Below are 18,419 nucleotides of genomic sequence, written 5' to 3' on the forward strand. Positions count from 1 at the left end.
CTGACTGTTGTTTTCTTGAAAGAAGAATCGTTGTTATCTGTTTCAGGAATCTTGAAGATTTTTGTGATATAAATATCTAAAATATGCCTCACAGAACAAAATTTTTTTTTTTCAATTAAAAATTTAATCGAAATTAAGAACGTTTTCAATTACAAAATTAATTAAAACAATAATTTTTTCACATATGGTCATGTTCAATTAAAAATTAATTGACTCAATTTTGCTAATTGAATTTTAAAAAAATTTTAAATATAAAGTGTGATTGCAAATTTTATCTTTATTAATGGAATCGGATTTTTTTTAGACTAAACAGCACTTTTATGGCTTCATTTTTAAAAAAAGACTAGCTGCTCGAAATTTTGATAAATACCTTCTATATATGTATAAGAGAAAACTCTCACACAAACAGTTTTTCGACTAGCAAAACTCAATTCTAATCTTCATTTTGATCAAAATATGCCAATTAATGGCATAAAAAAATGGGTTCATTATCACCAGACAACCGTGATAATGGACCCAAGCATAAATCTTAAATTTGTGTTTCAGAATCTTAACACCAGATGTAGAGAAATCGATGGTGCGACCTATACGCTTCAATTTCAATTGATTTTATTAAAAGTTTTATTGAAAACTTCCGTAATATAATGAAAAATTTTTTTTTGGTCATTTAAAATATGAATTGGAATTTTCAAAAATGTTCAATTATTTTTTAGAGAATGTCATTGTTTTAACTGAAAATTTTTTCAATCAGCTTTTTCAAAACCTGTGATTGATATTATTTTTTTTTTTTTTTTGAATAATTACTTGAATCAATTTTTTTATTTGAATCAGAAAAGATTTTCAATCGAATAGCCATCGAAATTTTCTTCTTTTTTTATAACATTTGGAATGTAGCCTTTAATAGCTTTTAATCAAGCAAAATACGATTAATTAGATCGATGCTGTACCCCTTGTTTTATAATATCTGGAATGTAGCCTTTGATTGATTTTACTTAAGCACCGTATTATATATCGCCCCATACGATATAAACGGAAGGAGATATCTGTGACCCATACGTCCCATATTTCGACAAATTTATAGCATTTCCATGGCAGCCGATTCTATGTACCGGAATTAAAAAAATTTAAAAAATGTCAACCATTTTTTTATTTAGATTAATTAATAAATGAATTGAAAATTTCGAAAAATTTTAATAATTTTTTTAATTGGACCAATTAAAAAATTAATTGAAATTTTCCTAAATGTTTCAATTTCGTGATTGAAACCGTTTTATATATTTTTTTGTGTAAGCTAGTATATATCCTAATAATAGAAACAACTTAGGGAAAACGTAAAAAATCTACCAAAATCGAGATGGGCCGTCCATCCTACCAAATCCTTAAATTGTTAAAGCCATCCGACCAAATTGTGAAAAAAACTGAAAGCGGCAACTCTGTATTTGAGCCACAATAAAGTGAAGGCTTAAACAGTTAGCCTTAAAGTCAGCAGTTGGGTTTCAAACATCGCAGTGAGCGGTAAGACAATTCGGTAGATCTCAATTGGCTAGTTGACTCACTCTGGTGTATAAAATAAATAAAAAAATTATACAAAAATATTTCTCCTTTACATTGCGCAAAAGGAAAAGTTGATACAACAAGAATCATTCATTATGAGCCAAAAAGTATTGGGATTATTTGTGGCTTTCATTGCTGTGGCCAATGCACTAAAGGTGAGTATTTCTTTTTATGAACAGAGATGAACAGCGATGTTCGTTTAAAACGCTACAGTGAATTACCTAGTATTTGAAAAAAATTTTACACGTACGATATTAACACATATAAATACAAAGCCTATCCATTGATCTGAGCAAGCGTTTTGAAATTTAAACAAATTGTTATTAAGTCATCAGGCAAAAATCTCAAACGTGTTTTTTTTTTTTTTTTGATTTGTGTCTTTCTTATTTCATGACAAGCGAATGGAAAATAACCGATTGTTGTCGCCTCTTTAAAATATGTTGAACAAAGGGTGGCGATAATTTACCGTCGACCTGGCCGGTGTTTGATTCTATTATAACATGTTGTATGGTTGTCAAACACCCTCCCCTATTTTGACTTGGTCTCAATAGCAACAGGTCGTATCCACACGATCATTGACCCAACTTTGTTGGTTTACTTTGTTTTCTGATGTCGCAAGACGTGCATCAATGAAGAAAAGCCATTTTCTTTGGAAATAACAACAATAACTAATGAAAACAACTGTACGTTTTTTTTCTTTTGTTTATGAGGGGAAAAATCATAACCGGTTTTTTGAAATTTTATTTTTAAAACAACACACCTAACGATTACGTCTTTCAGTGTTGTCGTTTATGTTTTTTTTTCGAAGGCTGCAAGATTTTTTTACTATAGGTATGTGAACGAAATTTAGAAATAAATTTAGTTCGAATTACAATAATTAGATTTAGCACACATTTAGAGAAGATTTTTAAATACCACTTTAAAACAAAAACAGTTTGACAATGTCATGAATATTTAAGTGCTTTCAAAAACATTTTCAATTTATATTAGTATTTTCCTTTTAATAAATGACATCAACAGAAACTAACGAAAAAAAAGATTCTTAGCCTAATTCATTTAAATTGACTCCCTAGCCATAACAAGATTATGCAAAAATTTAAACTGTTGGATTTTTGAACAAGTCCCATGTTAGCAATACAAAAAGATTCAAGCAACAATACTAAGTTTGATGTGTAGAATAGAACTTAATAAGTTTTAAGCGAAAAACATTATTCGAGTGTGAAAAGATTCTTAACTCGGTGGACAATACATTCCCACACCTGGTAACACGAATACAGAATGATATTTCGAAAACAGACCTAAATGTATAGTTCAAGTTTATCTGAGTACTCCTCGTCGAGCGAGAAAAATGTAAGTATCTACGGAGTGTTACCCGTGTTCCATTTTTTATAACTTTGTAAAAGATTGAAATATTTCGTAGATCAATAAAACGGTCAAAAGAAGTTCCCAAAAAGGTTTTGACATACCCAGAAATGTGGTCACGAACATGTACATTTTATACAAACCTAGCTACTGCATTCATCACCCGTTTCAGTTTTAGAAGATAATAGTCAAACGTTCCTGACGTTATCTCCAAGCCATATAAAAGTTGAGACATTAACAGAGCATGAGCAAGTCTGATTTTCACCCACGAAGGGAAATAAATACCAGCCGAATACAGCCGATGCAAAATACTATAAACACGAGAATGAATGAATGAAAACCACGATCCACACTAAAAAGAAGATACATATCGTCTGCAAAAAGAAAGTATGGAGAGGGGGAACATCGACTCTCTCCACTATAAATATATTAGGGAAGTGGGCCAGTGGTCGGTAGTTTAAGGATTTTGCCTTTTTCAATACATCCTCCTTCCGGGTACAAATTTTCAATTCAATTAAAATTTGGTTTTTACAATTCGAAATTTAATGTTGTTTTACATCTATTAACTAAAAGTTTGCATTCCTTTTATTTATGAAATTTTCAATTTGTTAAAAAAGCGATTTTTCACCTGTAGTCGGCACCATTCTCCAATGTTCTGCATGACATGTTCCTAAAGTCGGCATATAGTATTTCGGTATAGAAAATAAAAATTGTTAAAAAAAACTGATGCACTTATTTTAAAACACAGGTTTTATCTTATTAACCCAGATACTTAACAAAAAAAAAACAAGGATAAACAAAAAAAAAAGCGTAAGCTTGCCCGAGCCCAAAACTAAATACCCACAGCCATAGATATATTTCTGTTTGGCCCGTATTAGGAAAGGATGTAGAAAGGTTAATACTACCCAAATTATCCAAATTTCAGGGAAATCGGTTCAAAAATAAGCCATTTATGGAGGCCAAGAAGTTCAATTGGGAGGTAGATTTATATAAAGTTAATTTTTTAAGAGATATAGAAAGTTTTTCAAAAAAAAAAAAAATAACACGTAAAATAAATGTTTGAAAATTATTTCATGCAAATGTGCTCAAATAGCCCATACGCTAAGTCCAATTTTGGCATACTCTTTCCAACATTTCGGCCGGTACCTCACGCATAAATGCTTCAATGTTGTCTTCCAATGCGTCAATTGAAGCGGGCTTGTCTGTATAGACACATGACATAATTACAAGGTAGTGTACTGTAAACAGCAGAATACATTTTTTTCTCGCGAAGTCCTCTATCTGTCAACGAGTTTTGGTTGTGTGTGTGTATTATAGTTAAGAACCATGTCACACACACAAACAACGAAAAATGGCGCGCACTAGTAACATACACAAATTCAGAGATGCACTAATCATTGATTTTGACAAATAGGAGATAGAAATTCATATGCGAAAATAAATGCGGACCAATTCTACCAAACCCAACCAAAACCTACAAAACGTTCTTGAAGCCAAAAATTCGGTATATGTTTTTATGCCCACTAAGGGGTGGCCATTTCGACATTTCATTTAAAACACATCAAATTATACATTTTCAACCCTACAATGCATAGGTTTGAAATTTTGAGTTCACAAAAATTTTATTTCTGCCCGATTTCAATAAACCTCCGTGCCGAGCTTGGATAAAGCGATCTCTGAATTTAAGGGTTTGAGCCCAGAAATTCGGTTTAACTTCCCATTTTCGACATTACAGTCATTGGTCCCTCAACATCTGAGTATGGTCCAGATCTGACCATATTTTGTCTGCTACCATATAGTCCTTTTATCCGATTGAAGGCATTGAACGCACAAAAACCGGATTTCTTAACCAGAAATTACAAAATTTGGAAGAGATTCCTTAACACTCGCGCCAGTTACAGTCAATATCAGAACTTGTGAATTTTTTTCCTGAAATTTTAACTTGTAACAGTATTTGATCCCTCGACATCAATTGATTTATTCTGCACTAGTAACGAATACACAGAAACGATAGGGAATAATGTAATATTGAGTTCTCTCCAACGACGACGTATTTCGGGTTGGAAAAACCTACCAAAATTTGAGGTCAGCCTACCAACCTACAAAGAGGTTAAAAATCTACCATTTTTGGTAGGAACATGACAAAGTACTTCACAAATGTCGCCAGCATTAGGAGGGATAGCCACCGCTGAATATTTTTTTTATGTTCTCGCAATGGTTCGAACTCAGGCGTTCAGCGTCATAGGCGGACATGCTAACTTCTGCGCTACATGCTAACTTCTGCGCTACATGCTAACTTATTCGCATTTAGCTGATAACGTGGATAGAAATGAAAATGAAATCACTTAAAACTTGTCAAATCGGTGATATAAGTTTCAAATAAAATGTAAATTTAAATGTGTGTTTTTTTTTTTAAATTGCTAAGTTTTGCAGCCCATTTTAGTCTTTAAGCGGGCGATTTCACTTGCTTTGTAAGGGGAACTAAAACCTCGGTTACACTGCTCATAAAATCCGGATTTAAGGCTCTCGTCAGCTGATTTTTTAAAGGGAAAACAGATGATCGAACCATGAAATCCGAATTTAAAGAGCAGTGTAAACGAGGTTCAAGTTTCGTTCGAGAATAGAAATAGGGTTTTAGTTTGAACCGTGAGTTCAATATAAAGTTTATTTCAAGTATATGCTATTCTCCCTCAAAAATGTTAAATTTAATGCAATGATCTCAAGCAAAGATCAATTAAAAAACAATGTACTTTATACCTGTTTAGTATATGGGGGTTTTTGGTGTTTTTCGTTTTGGTTTTGCTAATTAAAATGACTTTAATGACATAGAAGCACTCACCCACAGCCAGTTTCGTGCAGTATGAGAAACAAAATAAAATAAAAAAGTATTGATTAAATGATCAAAAGTAGATACTCGCTCATATATAATTTTTCAGCGAAAGAGAAATAGGAACTGAAGACAGGGCAAAGGGTAAACAAATTCTGAACAAGGCGCTTTTGCTCAATAACAACTTTTGGTTTCAGAAAGTATGACGAATAACCACTACAAACGAAATATCCAAGAAAACAGACGCAGGTAGAAAACATTCATTTATTTCTGTTTATCTACATGTAATAATTTATTGTCTTTATTTGTTATTCTTCCATTGTCCCCTCAAACGTATGTACAAAAATAAAAAATAAACTCTTTTAACTTATTTTTCTTGCCTGCGATACAAACAAGTTATCGAGTTTCAAATTCACAATTTAAAATTCAATTAGGTTTTTGCGGTCTTCTACTGATTATCATCGTTGTGCTTACAATGTGCATATGTATGGGTGACATTAGTTTCCCAGTAAACACAAATGTTTTAAGAAATGTTAATTAGGTAGGAACAGTAGGGCAACGACACACGCATAGTAATTACAAGTACCCACAATGAGCCATAGTTCAAAATGTCCAATTTAAACATCGTACAGTCTGCATATATCAATTTATTGTAATTTCGAACAAAACAATTATATTATAAACAAGTATGAGACATTTTTTGACACAAGGCTAATAATTATCTCTATTTCGAAATATTATTTTTATTTTATTTACTTTTTATTTTTGCAGACGTAAGCCTTATTAATTCAAGACTTCTGTTTTTATAAATATAGGCAGGGCTGACAGATGCAACGATTTGACATGATTTCGACGATTTTTATACCCACCACCGAAGGATGGGGGTATATTCATTTTGTCATTCCGTTTGCAACACATCGAAATATCCATTTCCGACCCTATAAAGTATATATATATATATATATATATATATATATATATTCGTGATCTGTTGTAATCAAGCTACAGTCTTTAAAAATAGAGATATTGAGCTGAAACTTTGCACAGATTTTTTTTGACCATAAGGTTAAGTTCGAAGATGGGCTATATCGGACTTTATTTTGATGTAGCCCCCATATAGACCGATCCGCCGATTTAGGGTCTTAGGCCCATAAAAGCCACACTAATTATCCGATTTTGCTGAAATTTGGTAGAGGAAGTTGTGTTAAGCCAGTCGATATCTTTCTTCGGTCCAGATTTGGATATATCTGCCATTTGGCCCGATCTCTCGATTTCAGGTATTGGGCCCATACAAGGCGCATTTATTGACCGATTTTGCCAAAATTTGGAATAATGAGTTGTGTTAGGCCCGTCGAAATCTTTCTGCAATTTGGCCTAGATCGGTTCAGATTTGGATATTGCTGTCATTTGGACCGAACTCTCGATTTAAGGGTTTGGGCCCATTAATGGCGCATTTATTGTCCGATTTCGCTGAAATTTGACACAGTGACTTATGTTAGGCTTTTCGACGTCCGTATCGTATGGATATGGCTACCAAAAACCAATATTTATTATACAAAATTGAACAATGACTTATTCTTATTAGACAACTCATTGTTCGTGCTGAATTTGGTCCAAATCGAACCATATTTCAAAATAGTTGAAATTTGGGACAGTAAGTTGTGTTAGACCCTTCAACATTCCTCTTTAATTTGGCTCAGATCGGTCCAGATTTGGATGTAGTTGCCATATAGACCGATCTTTCGATTTAAGGTTTTGGGCCCATAAAATGGGCATTTATTGTCCGATTTCACTGAAATTTTGGACAGTGAGTTGTGTAAGGCCCTTCGACATTCCTCTGCGATTTGGCCCAGATCGGTTTAGATTTGGATAGTGCTATCGATTTAAAGTCTTGGCCCCATAAAAGGCCAAATTTGACACAGTGACTTATTTTAGGCTTTTCGACGTCCGTATCGTATATGGTTCAGATCTATATTTGGATATGGCTACCAAATTGCAAATTTTGCCCATGAACATTCCACTACGGAACAGGGGCAAACTTCTCACATATCAATGAGAGCAGTCCGATTAAAATTTAAGGTCAATGATAAGGGGCCTCCTTTTTATAGCCGAGTCCGAACGGCGTGCCGCAGTGCAACACCTCTTTGGAGAAAAGTTTTACATGGCATAGTACCTCACAAATGTTGCCAGCATTAGGAGGGGAAAACCAGCGCTGAAAATTTTTTTTGATGGTCTCGACAGGATTCGAACCGACCAGTTCAGCGTTATAAGCGGACATGCTAACCTCTAAGCTACGGTGGATATGGCTACCAAAAAACCAATATTTGTTCTACAAAATTGAACAATGACTTGTAGCTATTGGACCACTTAATGTTCGTGGCCAATTTGGTCCAAATCGGACCATATTTCAATATAACTGCTATAGGTGGTTTACATATATACCTGAGGGGGTGGGTATCCAAAGTTCGGCCCGGACGAACTTAACGCCTTTTTACTTGTCGAATGTTATGTTGCTGTTAAATGTTTGCAGCACGCCTTTTAGGTTTATCTTCCTTTTTTATTTACTTCAAAAAATGGATAGAAGAATCTACATACAATTTTGTGTAAAATACAAAATTAAGTGCTTTGACGCATTCCGAATGTTGACTGTGGCATATGGTGAAGCTTTCTAGAACACAAAATTTGAACGACGAAGAGTGAACGAGTCGCCCGAGAACGTCAACAATGGGCAAAGACATTAATAAAGTTCAGAAAATAGTTTTGGCCAATCGTGAATTAGAGAAATTGCTGAGGAACGAAACCCATCGATTAGATCGTACTATCACGACGACCCAGATCTGCTCTAGAGGGCCATTACTGCTTACGAATCATTGTTATGGGGCTACAACAACAAATTTTTGGTTTACGATTATGATGTCGAAGCCAAAGCTCAATCGTCCGAAGATTGAATGGCGTCGAAGCCAAGACCGAAAGCAACGTCGAAGCCAAGACCGAAGCAACGCACCTGGTTCGTTCGAATTTCAAGGTCTTGCTCACAATTTTCTTGACTTGCAGGGGCGTCGTGCATCATGAGTTCTTACCAATAGGTCGCAAAGTCAATAAAGCCGCCAGGAATACCAGAATTCGTGAAAAAATCAAAATTGCTCAGCGCAGTGAACTAAATTACTAAATTTCTGCGAAAACCACAACACAAACAAAAATCAACCATCAACACACAACAAAGACAACAGCATTGGAGTCACTACTATTTTACTCAGACCCACTTCTACGGAATGTGTTCGCATTTTCTTCGAACACATTCCGAAAACTCGAAGTCAGTACAAGACTTAAGTGCGAAATTGCTATCGCCATGAATTTGACATACATATCACGATATATTCATTTACAGGTAGTGGCAGTTGCCCAACAACAAAATATTGAATGCACTATCTGTCAAAATCAGCGATTAGTGCAACTCTGATTTTGTGTATGTAACAAGTTCGCGCCATTTTTTGCTGTTTGTGTGTGTGTATGGTTCTTAACTATAATACACACACACACAACCAAAACTCGTTGACAGATAGAGCAGTTGGCGAGAAAAAAATGTACTCAGCTGTTTACATAGCATAGCAATTCATTTGTCTAAGCCTGTATTTTACCTTGTTTAAAAAAAGATATATTCATTCATTCTATTCAAGCAAAATCATCATTGGAAGAGAATTATTATTGCACTGATATGTGACGAACTTTTTATTATAAGTTTTTTTTTTCATTTTACTGTGTCATGATTTCACAAACTACGAATAATACAATACACCAATTATAGTTTATTGTTATTAGATAATCGTTTATATTTGATAGAATCCAAAAACATGGTTAATAATAGTGCTTAGTGTGAGAAATGCAAATTGTTTGTAATTGGGAAATGTCGACGTTAACAGCAAAAGTAATTTGTTATTTTGTAATGTGTTTAATTAGAAGAAATACGAACTCATTCACTACATATACGGAAAGTAACATAATTTTTTTGGGGTAAATGACACTCCAATTTCGTTCTTCTTTTTGGCAAATAAACAATTTATCCCGTTATGGTAACGGAGTTTTAATAGAGCTCAGTAATTTTAAATATTTTTCGCAATATCGTGCTCATATCAAATTACTAAGTGTTGGGAAAATTTTACTAAAATTATACACCCAAATCCAATTGAGCATGCATCACAAATTACACCATCTTTCATATGAAATTAAGTGTCGGTTATGCGGCCAGGGCTTTTATGCCGATAATTTTTTTTAAATAATCAAAATTCTTTAAACCTTACCCTTTCGCAAGCTATACATTATTTCATGACTTACAGATTTTGGGGTTTTTAAAGCCCTTTGAAGATCAAGAAGAGATCTGTAATGATCTACAGGGTGTGCCAGAGAAAATTACGTATATCTCGAGCGGTGAGTTAGGCGGGTAGGGGTCGAAAGCTGGCATATCTGAAGGGGAAGTTCCTAAGTTTGTTTCTCTCTCCAATTGTCATCATTCTCTGGTCTAAGTAGCACCGGCCCTTCGCCATTGAGGGCTTTTTTTAGCGATTACTCACTTCTTGCTACGCAATGTGTCTTCTGCAGTGACGAGGCTCACTTTCTCATTTACGGCTGCATCAACAAGCAAAACATCATTAGAGTGGTGTAAGTCCGCGTGAACTTCATCAGAAGGCACTTCATTGTAAACGAGTTACTCTCTGGTGTGCAATGTCGGTAATAGGAATAATAGGTCCTTTTTTTTGAACAAAACGAAGGGGCAGTTATCGTGAATGCAGCTCGTTACACCAATTTGATTAAGGAATTTTTTCTTCCAAGCCTCAAAGAAATGAACGTAGAAACGTACGGAACCACAGCACGAGACTCAATGAATTTTTTGCGAAAACATTTCCCCAACCGCCTCATGTCTCTCAGAGGCAATCTCCAATGGGCGGCATGCTCTCCAGATTTGAGTCCGTACTATTTCTTTTTATTAGCTTTATGTCGATTGACCGCGGACCACAGCACACCTCCAGAATAACATTCGTAACGTCATTGCCAACATTCGTATGAAAATCGAAAGTGAAATTGCAGCAGTATCGGCCGATTTACGCTTGATACCCGTCGAAAATTAGGTTCAGAGTCATCAAAAGAAAGCGAGTTCCATACATTATTACATCGAACGTACTTTCACACAAAAATAATTTTGTTGATATACACAACCGTTTTTGTTTTATTTAAAACAAGTAAGAGCGTGCTAAGTTCGGCCGGGCCGAATCTTATATACTCTCCACCATGGGTCGCATTTGTCGAATTCTATGCGCGGTATCTCTTTTTAGGCAAACAAAGAATATTGAATAAGAACTGTTGTGCAATTGGAGCTATATCAAGTTATAGTCCGATTTGGACCATAAATGAATGCTGAACATTGTAGAAGCCATTGTGTAATATTTCAGTTCATTCGATTAAGAATTGGGCCTTGTAGGGGCTCAAGAAGCAAAATCGGGAGATATGTTTATATGGGAGCTGTATCAACCTATCGATCGATTCAGACCAGATTAGACATGTATGTTGAAGGCCATGAGAGAAGCCGTTGTACAAAATTTCTTCCTAATCGAATGAGAATTGCGCCCTCTAGAGGCTCAAGAAGTCAAAATCCCAGATCGGTTTATATGGCAGCTATATCAGGTTATGTACCTATTTGCGCCATACTTAACACAGTTATTGGAAGTCATAACAAAAAACCTCAGTCAATTCAGAATTACGAAATCTAGAAGCTCAAGAATTCAAGACCCAAGATCGGTTTATATGGCAGCTATATCAAAACATTGACCGATTTGGCCCATTTGCAATCCTAACCGACCTACACTAATAAAAAGCATTTGTGCAAAATTTCAACCGGCTTGCTTTCTTCCTTCAGATGGACAGACAGACGGACACGGCTAGATCGACGTAAAATGACATGACGATCAAGAATATATATACTTTATGGGTTCTCAGATGCATATTTCGAAGTGTTACAAACAGAATGACGAAATTAGTATTCCCCCATCCTATGGTGGAGGGTATAAAAACTTTGTAACGCTCTTATTGAAAGGCCCTGTATATGAACGCATAAACATTTGAATTTTTTAGAATGTTACTATGGGACCTAAGGCAAGGTAGAATTTGGATATGATTTCTATAATAAATATCTCCAAAGTCAATTTTTTATAGGTTTATAAAATTCAATTTATAAATTCAATATTTGAAAATTTGGTGATTGGTAAACTGTTTCTGGGATCTGCCCAGAAACAGTGGTGTCATGAGATCGACGCCTCGAAGGACAGTTGTGACTATCTTTGGCAATGTCCTTCTTTATGTCAAAGTAGAAACTGGATACTGCGTTCTTTTGTCTTCCAGGCACTAGAAGAACTTATAGGCGTAATTCCGTGCAGGATCAAAGCGTTTGCCTTTTTATCCGGATTACACCAGAAAGTACGTTAACGGACGGTTAGCTTTGTGAAGCAAATTCATCGGAAGGAGTGAAGGGAAGATGAGGAATCACAATTGCCCTTAATCTGACCAACGATGATGTCTAGACGACTAAGGTCTAGGCATCATCCTCCTCCAACCTAACCTAACCTTTCAATGAGTACTATTATATACTTATAAGTTGTAAAATAGAAATCAGCTATTCTTAAGCCACAGTCCGTCATCGTAACACCGATATGCATAATGGGCATCCCTTACATGTATATCTAACATTTTAAAGCTGATGTCATGACAATCTCTCTGAGGAAATTAAAATGAAAGTAGCACTGGGTTAATTTGTTTTCAACAGTTTTGTTGATCCGGTTGAAACATCAATTAACATTACGAAACTAATTGAAATTTCTGTAGATATTTAAATTTCTAAAATTGAAGAATGCCTATGCCGACATTTGTTCAGTGCACGCACACAAACACTCACCACTATGACGTTGGGCAATTTGAGTGTTGATTGAATCTATGGATAAAGCGAAGAGATGTTGTAGCATGTGTGCCACCGAGACCTCTCTCTAGAGGTTGAAAAACATATTTATTAGCAGCGGTCTACATTTGATAGATGCAATTATGATTGACACATGCATATATGGGAATATATAGGATTTGTGAAATAAAAAAATTAGCGGCAATTAAATGCAAACAAAACAGATTTTGTGTACCAAATGTTTTTATCATTCAACATTATAAACCCTAAACCTTGCCAATATTCCTATGGTGGAGGGTATCAAAATGTATGTACCGATATGGATTATACTTAGCACGGATATAAAGTTACAGTGCCAATTTCAGTGAAATCGGATAAAGATCTGAGTCGATGTAACATAGTTTGTGCCGATTAATTTAGTAAATCGATTTGGATTCATTTTAAGCTGTCAAATATATTGTAATAGGTAATACCCGAATTGTATCAAGTATAATTCATGAAACGATATTTACGAAGATACACCCAGGTTTTATACCTCTTTATACACAAGTAAAGTCTCACGGTAGCTGAAATGGTGTGAGCACGGAGAACGTGTGCCGTATTACAATAGACAAACCTTGTCTAAGTCAGTCTGTCACTAAGCTTTAACTTAATATTTTGGGGAAATTGCTTATAATTTATATATACGTAGCATAAACATACATTATAAGCAAAGAAATCAAACATTTTTTACCTAGTCTTACATACCCACCGTATATACATTGCCCAATTCATAGATTTGTAGATAAGAGTAAAAAAAAAACAAGTAAAAAGGCATTAAGTTCGGCCAGGCCGATCTTTGGATCCCACCACCTCGGGTATATATGTAAACCACATTTGTCATAATCCAGTGAAAAATGCATAATGTATGCCCCCATAGCAGCTTTATCGAAATATGGTCCGATGTGGACCAAGTTCTAAGAAAGGTCTAATAAGTACAAGTCATTCTTCAATTTTGTAGAATAAAATATTGTTTTTTTTTTTAAGCCATATCCAGATATAGACCGATCTGAAGCATATACGACACGGAAGTCGAAAATCCTAACTTAAGTCACTGTGTAAAATTTCAGCGAAATTGGATTATAAATGTTCCTTTTATGGGGCCCAGACTTTAAATCGAGAGATCGGTCTATATGGCAGCTATATTCATATCTGAACCGATCTCGGCCAAATTGAAGAAAATTGTCGAACGCAACTCAATGTCCCGAATTTCCGCGGAAACGGACAATAAATGCGCCTTTTATGGGCCAAAAACTTTATATCGAGAGATCGGTCTTTATGGAAGCTATATCCAAATCTGAACCGATCAGAGCCAAATTAAAGAAATTATTGAAGGGCCTAACACAACTCACTGTCCCAAATTTCGGCAAAATTCAACAATAAATGCGCCAAATCTGGACCGATCTGGGCCAAATTGAAGAAGGATGTTGAAGGGTCTAAGACAACTCACTGTCCTACATTTCAGCAAAATCGGATAATAAATGTGGCTTTTATGCGCCTAAGACCCTAAATAGACGGATCGGCCTATATGGGGACTATATTAAGATATAGCCCATCTTCAAACTTAACCTGCTTATGGACAAAAAAATCTGTGCAAAGTTTCAGCTTAATATCTCTATTTTTAAAGACTGTAGGGCGATTTAAACAGACAGACATGGCTACATCGTTTTAGATTTTTGCGACGATCAAGAATATATCTACTTTATAGGGTCGGAAATGGATATTTCGATGTGTTGCAAACGGAATGACAAAATGAATATACCCTCATCCTTCGGTGGTGGGTATAAAAAATTTTTAGTAAAAACAACCAATAAGTTTGATGTAACAGCAGAATCTGCTGAAAATGGAATTGCAGTAATTTTTTGCTAAAACATAAAATTGTTTCTGCTATTTTCAAATGATAAATGTCCAAGGCAAATAGCTGAATGGGAGGGTAGCCTAGGAGATAGTTGGAGCACAAAATATCTGCATGAAACAAAACCTTTCTTGGGCCGAAACAAATTAAAAGAATTCACAATCTAATTGGTTTCTAATTCAAACATATCAAAACGAAAAGCAAGAAAATACAACACAAAGGAATTAGAATTGAATTTAGGAATCAATTCTTGGATTTTTATACCCTCCACCATGTTTTAATAAAGCTGCCATATAAACCAATCTGGGATCTTGACTTCTTGAGCCTCTAGAGGACGCAATTCTCGTCCGATTTGATTGAAATTTTGCACATAGTGTTTTGGTATCACTTCCAAAAACTGTGCTAAGTATGATTTCAATCGGTTCCTAATCTGGTATAGCTGTCATATAAACCGATCTGGGATCTTAACTTCGTGGGTCAATAGATCGAGAAATTCTTATCCGATTTGGCTGAAATTTTGCATTAGGTGTTTTGTTATGACTTGACTTATTGAGCCTCTAGAGGGCGCAATTTTCATCCGATTTGGCGGAAATTTTGTACAGCGACCTTCAACATGTCTAATATGGTCTGAATCGATCAATAGCTTGATACAGCTCCCATATAAACCTATCTCCCGATTTTGCTTCTTGAGCCCCTACATGGCGCAATTCTTATTCGAATGAACTGAAGTATTACACAATGACTTCTACAATGTTCAGCATTCATTTATGGTCCAAATCGGACTATAACTTGATATAGCTCCAATAGCATAACAGTTCTTATTCAATATTCTTTGTTTGCCTAAAAAGGGATACCGCGCAAAGAACTCGGCAAATGCGATCCATGGTGGAGGGTATATAAGATTTGGCCTGGTCGAACTTTGCACGCTCTTACTTGTTTATTTTCTTTTGGATTGGATCTTACCAGTTTGATGCGGACTATACGAAAAGGTTTTTGCTGAAACTGTAATTTCAACATGGCTTTTGTGAGTGGCATCTAAGTTAAAGGAGAAGCATGATAGTAATCAGATATTTTCTTTCAATTAAATGGCGGAATTTCACAATTATATTTATGAGTGGGGATTTTTATATCCCTAATTACGAAAATATTTAAATTTTTTTAAGTTAACTGTAAAAAGTTGAAAAAAACTCAAAAATTCTCATAAATGTGTTCATTCACCGTAACGTTGCGTCCAACAGCATCTTTGAAAAAATACGGTCCAATGATTCCACCAGCGTACAAACCACACCAAACAGTGCATTTTTCGGGATGCATGGGCAGTTCTTGAACGGCTTCTGGTTGCTCTTCACTCCAAATGCGGCAATTTTGCTTATTTACGTAGCCATTCAACCAGAAATGAGCCTCATCGCTGAACAAAATTTGTCAAAATTTGAACACATTTCGAACCGAACACTGATTTTGGTAATAAAATTCAATGATTTGCAAGCGTTGCTCGTTAGTAAGTCTATTCATGATGAAATGTCAAAGCATACTGAGCATCTTTCTCTTTGACACCATGTCTGAAATCCCACGTGATCTGTCAAATACTAATGCATGAAAATCCTAACCTCAAAAAAATCACCCTTTAGTTTAAACATTTCTATATTCCATCTTACTTTTTAATTTTACAAGCATAGAACGTAAAATTATTTTCAATTTGCTACTACTACTGCTATATTTATGCTTTTAAACAAAAAAATAACGCCAAAAATTGGCAAAATTTTTTATTAGTACATAGCAAATGTTTCAATTATTGTTTGGAAGTTCACGAATGTTGTATGGATTCATTCCAAATTTAACAGTATTCCATTTAATATCGGCAGACAGTGTATTATGCTGCTAACAGCAGGCAAATTTCTCTGGGTGAAATAAATGTATAGACACATTTTTTTAATCTTAAACTAGGCAGATTTCAAAAAGCACCCACCATTTTCATTGCCCTAGAGCCAATCTATTATTAATAAGCTTTCCACACACCAGTTCGCAATTGCGTATAGCTAACACATATACACCCACCATCCGTCTTAGTATGAGCTGTAGTATCGTTCGTAGCAAAAAATGCAACTTAACAGAGACAATAAACAAGGAAACGGAAATATCAAACTGCGAGGACTTTTAAACAACAAAAAAACCTTTAACTAAAACAAACAAAACAATGCATCCGTTTGAGCATGCCAGCCATTAGGGTCCATAATTGAATTGCGTCCTGCATCATTACTACAACATTGTTTATCAATATTCCTGTTTTTGTTCCTCTTGTCAGGTGCCCATCACTGTATATTATGAGTCGTTGTGTCCAGATAGCGCTAAACTTATAACCGAGCAAATCTTTCCGGCTGTGAAGGGAGAATTTAGAGAGCATGTTGACATCACCTGGGTGCCATTTGGCAAATCATCGGTATGTATTAGCAGATGAATGCAGCAATGCAGCATATTGGGAATAATTGGGCCAACCATTGTTTATGTGTTTTGGTTCGTTATCCTTTAGTTTTCCACACAAGGTTCCGACGTCTTCTTCACATGCCATCATGGACCCAACGAATGCTATGGCAACAAAGTGCATGCCTGTGCAATTGAACACATTCAGGCAAACTCCTATCAAGTGGAATTCACCCGCGAGTCGCTTACATTGGATTTCATCAACTGCATGATGAAAATCGGCAAAAACTTCCCCGATAATGTGTATCCTGGAGCCAAGTGTGCCCGCGATAATCAAATCAACACCTGGGAGAACATCCAAACATGCGCCAACAGCACCGAGGGCAGTCATTTGTTGCAGAAGCATGGAGAGACCACCATGAAATTCATGAACCCATTGAAGAATGTACCCACTATTGTATTTAAGAATGTAAGATATGCAATCATTTCAACGGCATTTGAATTCAAATAAATTTCTTTCAATTTATTTTTCCAGCAATTCGATAGCAAGGTCAACGATAAGGCTCAAAATGATCTCGTTGGCGTTCTGTGCTCGTATGTGTCTCAACCTATGCCCAAGATTTGTGCTAGCCGTAACTCAGCTGTTAGCATGACTGCAGTTTCTACACCTTTCATGGCTCTCTTGGCTTATGCTTTGACCAAGCTTTTCTTTTAAAATGTATCTCTACATGACCAACATTTTAGCTTTAAATCCAAATGATTTAATCCGTCCCATTGGTTAGCTACCGTTTTTATATATATTTTTAAATATAATTATTTTGTATTTTCTATAATTACAGCAAGATTAAAGGCTATTTATTTTTGCCCACAGATGTTCTGTAGAAAAACTATATTAAATTTCTTATTTCTTTTTATACCCTACACCATCACTGTGGTACAGGGTATTATAAGTTTGTGCATTTGCTTGTAACGTTAAGAAGGAGAAGATCTAGACCCATTGATAAGTGTACCGATCGACTCAGAATCACTGATTCTGATTCGATTTAGCAATGTGAGTCCATGTATTCTTGTAATCAAAGTGCAGGTCGTATTTGTTGTCCAATCATCACGAAATTTTGAACACATCACTTTTTTGGCCTAAGGATTGATTTTGGTAAAAATCGGTTCAAATTAAGATATAGCTCCCATATATATGTATCGCCCGATATGCACTTAAATGGCGGTAGTAGCTATAATTTTCAACCGATCTGCACAAAATTTGGCACGAATTGTTTTGTTATGGATCTTAACGTATGTGCAAGATTTCAACGAAATCGGTTCAGATTTGGATATAGCTGCACAAAAATTGGCACAGATTGTTTTGCTACGGATCTTAACGTATGTGCAAGATTTCATCAAAATCGGTTTAGATTTGGATATAGCTC

The 18,419-nt window shown here is 35.3% G+C and overlaps 1 protein-coding gene across 1 annotated transcript; it reads left to right on the forward strand.

The window, feature by feature from the left end:
* The first annotated feature begins 1,483 nt into the window (after positions 1–1,483).
* On the forward strand, positions 1,484–17,885 carry LOC106083344 (GILT-like protein 1). Its single transcript, XM_013246286.2, has 4 exons — positions 1,484–1,709; positions 16,880–17,014; positions 17,105–17,464; positions 17,531–17,885. Exons 1-4 carry the CDS (start codon positions 1,650–1,652, stop codon positions 17,708–17,710), a joined length of 735 nt encoding a protein of 244 aa, XP_013101740.2. The 5' UTR covers positions 1,484–1,649; the 3' UTR covers positions 17,711–17,885.
* Positions 17,886–18,419: the final 534 nt, after the last annotated feature.

This window comes from Stomoxys calcitrans, chromosome 2 (assembly GCF_963082655.1).
Source record: "Stomoxys calcitrans chromosome 2, idStoCalc2.1, whole genome shotgun sequence".
Classification (NCBI taxonomy): Eukaryota; Metazoa; Arthropoda; class Insecta; order Diptera; family Muscidae; genus Stomoxys; species Stomoxys calcitrans.

Bases quoted from the DNA above. Each gene is read 5' to 3' on its own strand.
- LOC106083344 (XM_013246286.2), top strand. From the start codon at position 1,650: ATGAGCCAAAAAGTATTGGGATTATTTGTGGCTTTCATTGCTGTGGCC. The intron at 1,710-16,879 runs GTGAGTATTTCT...TCCTCTTGTCAG, and splicing joins CTGTGGCCAATGCACTAAAG to GTGCCCATCACTGTATATTA. The intron at 17,465-17,530 runs GTAAGATATGCA...TTATTTTTCCAG, and splicing joins CCACTATTGTATTTAAGAAT to CAATTCGATAGCAAGGTCAA.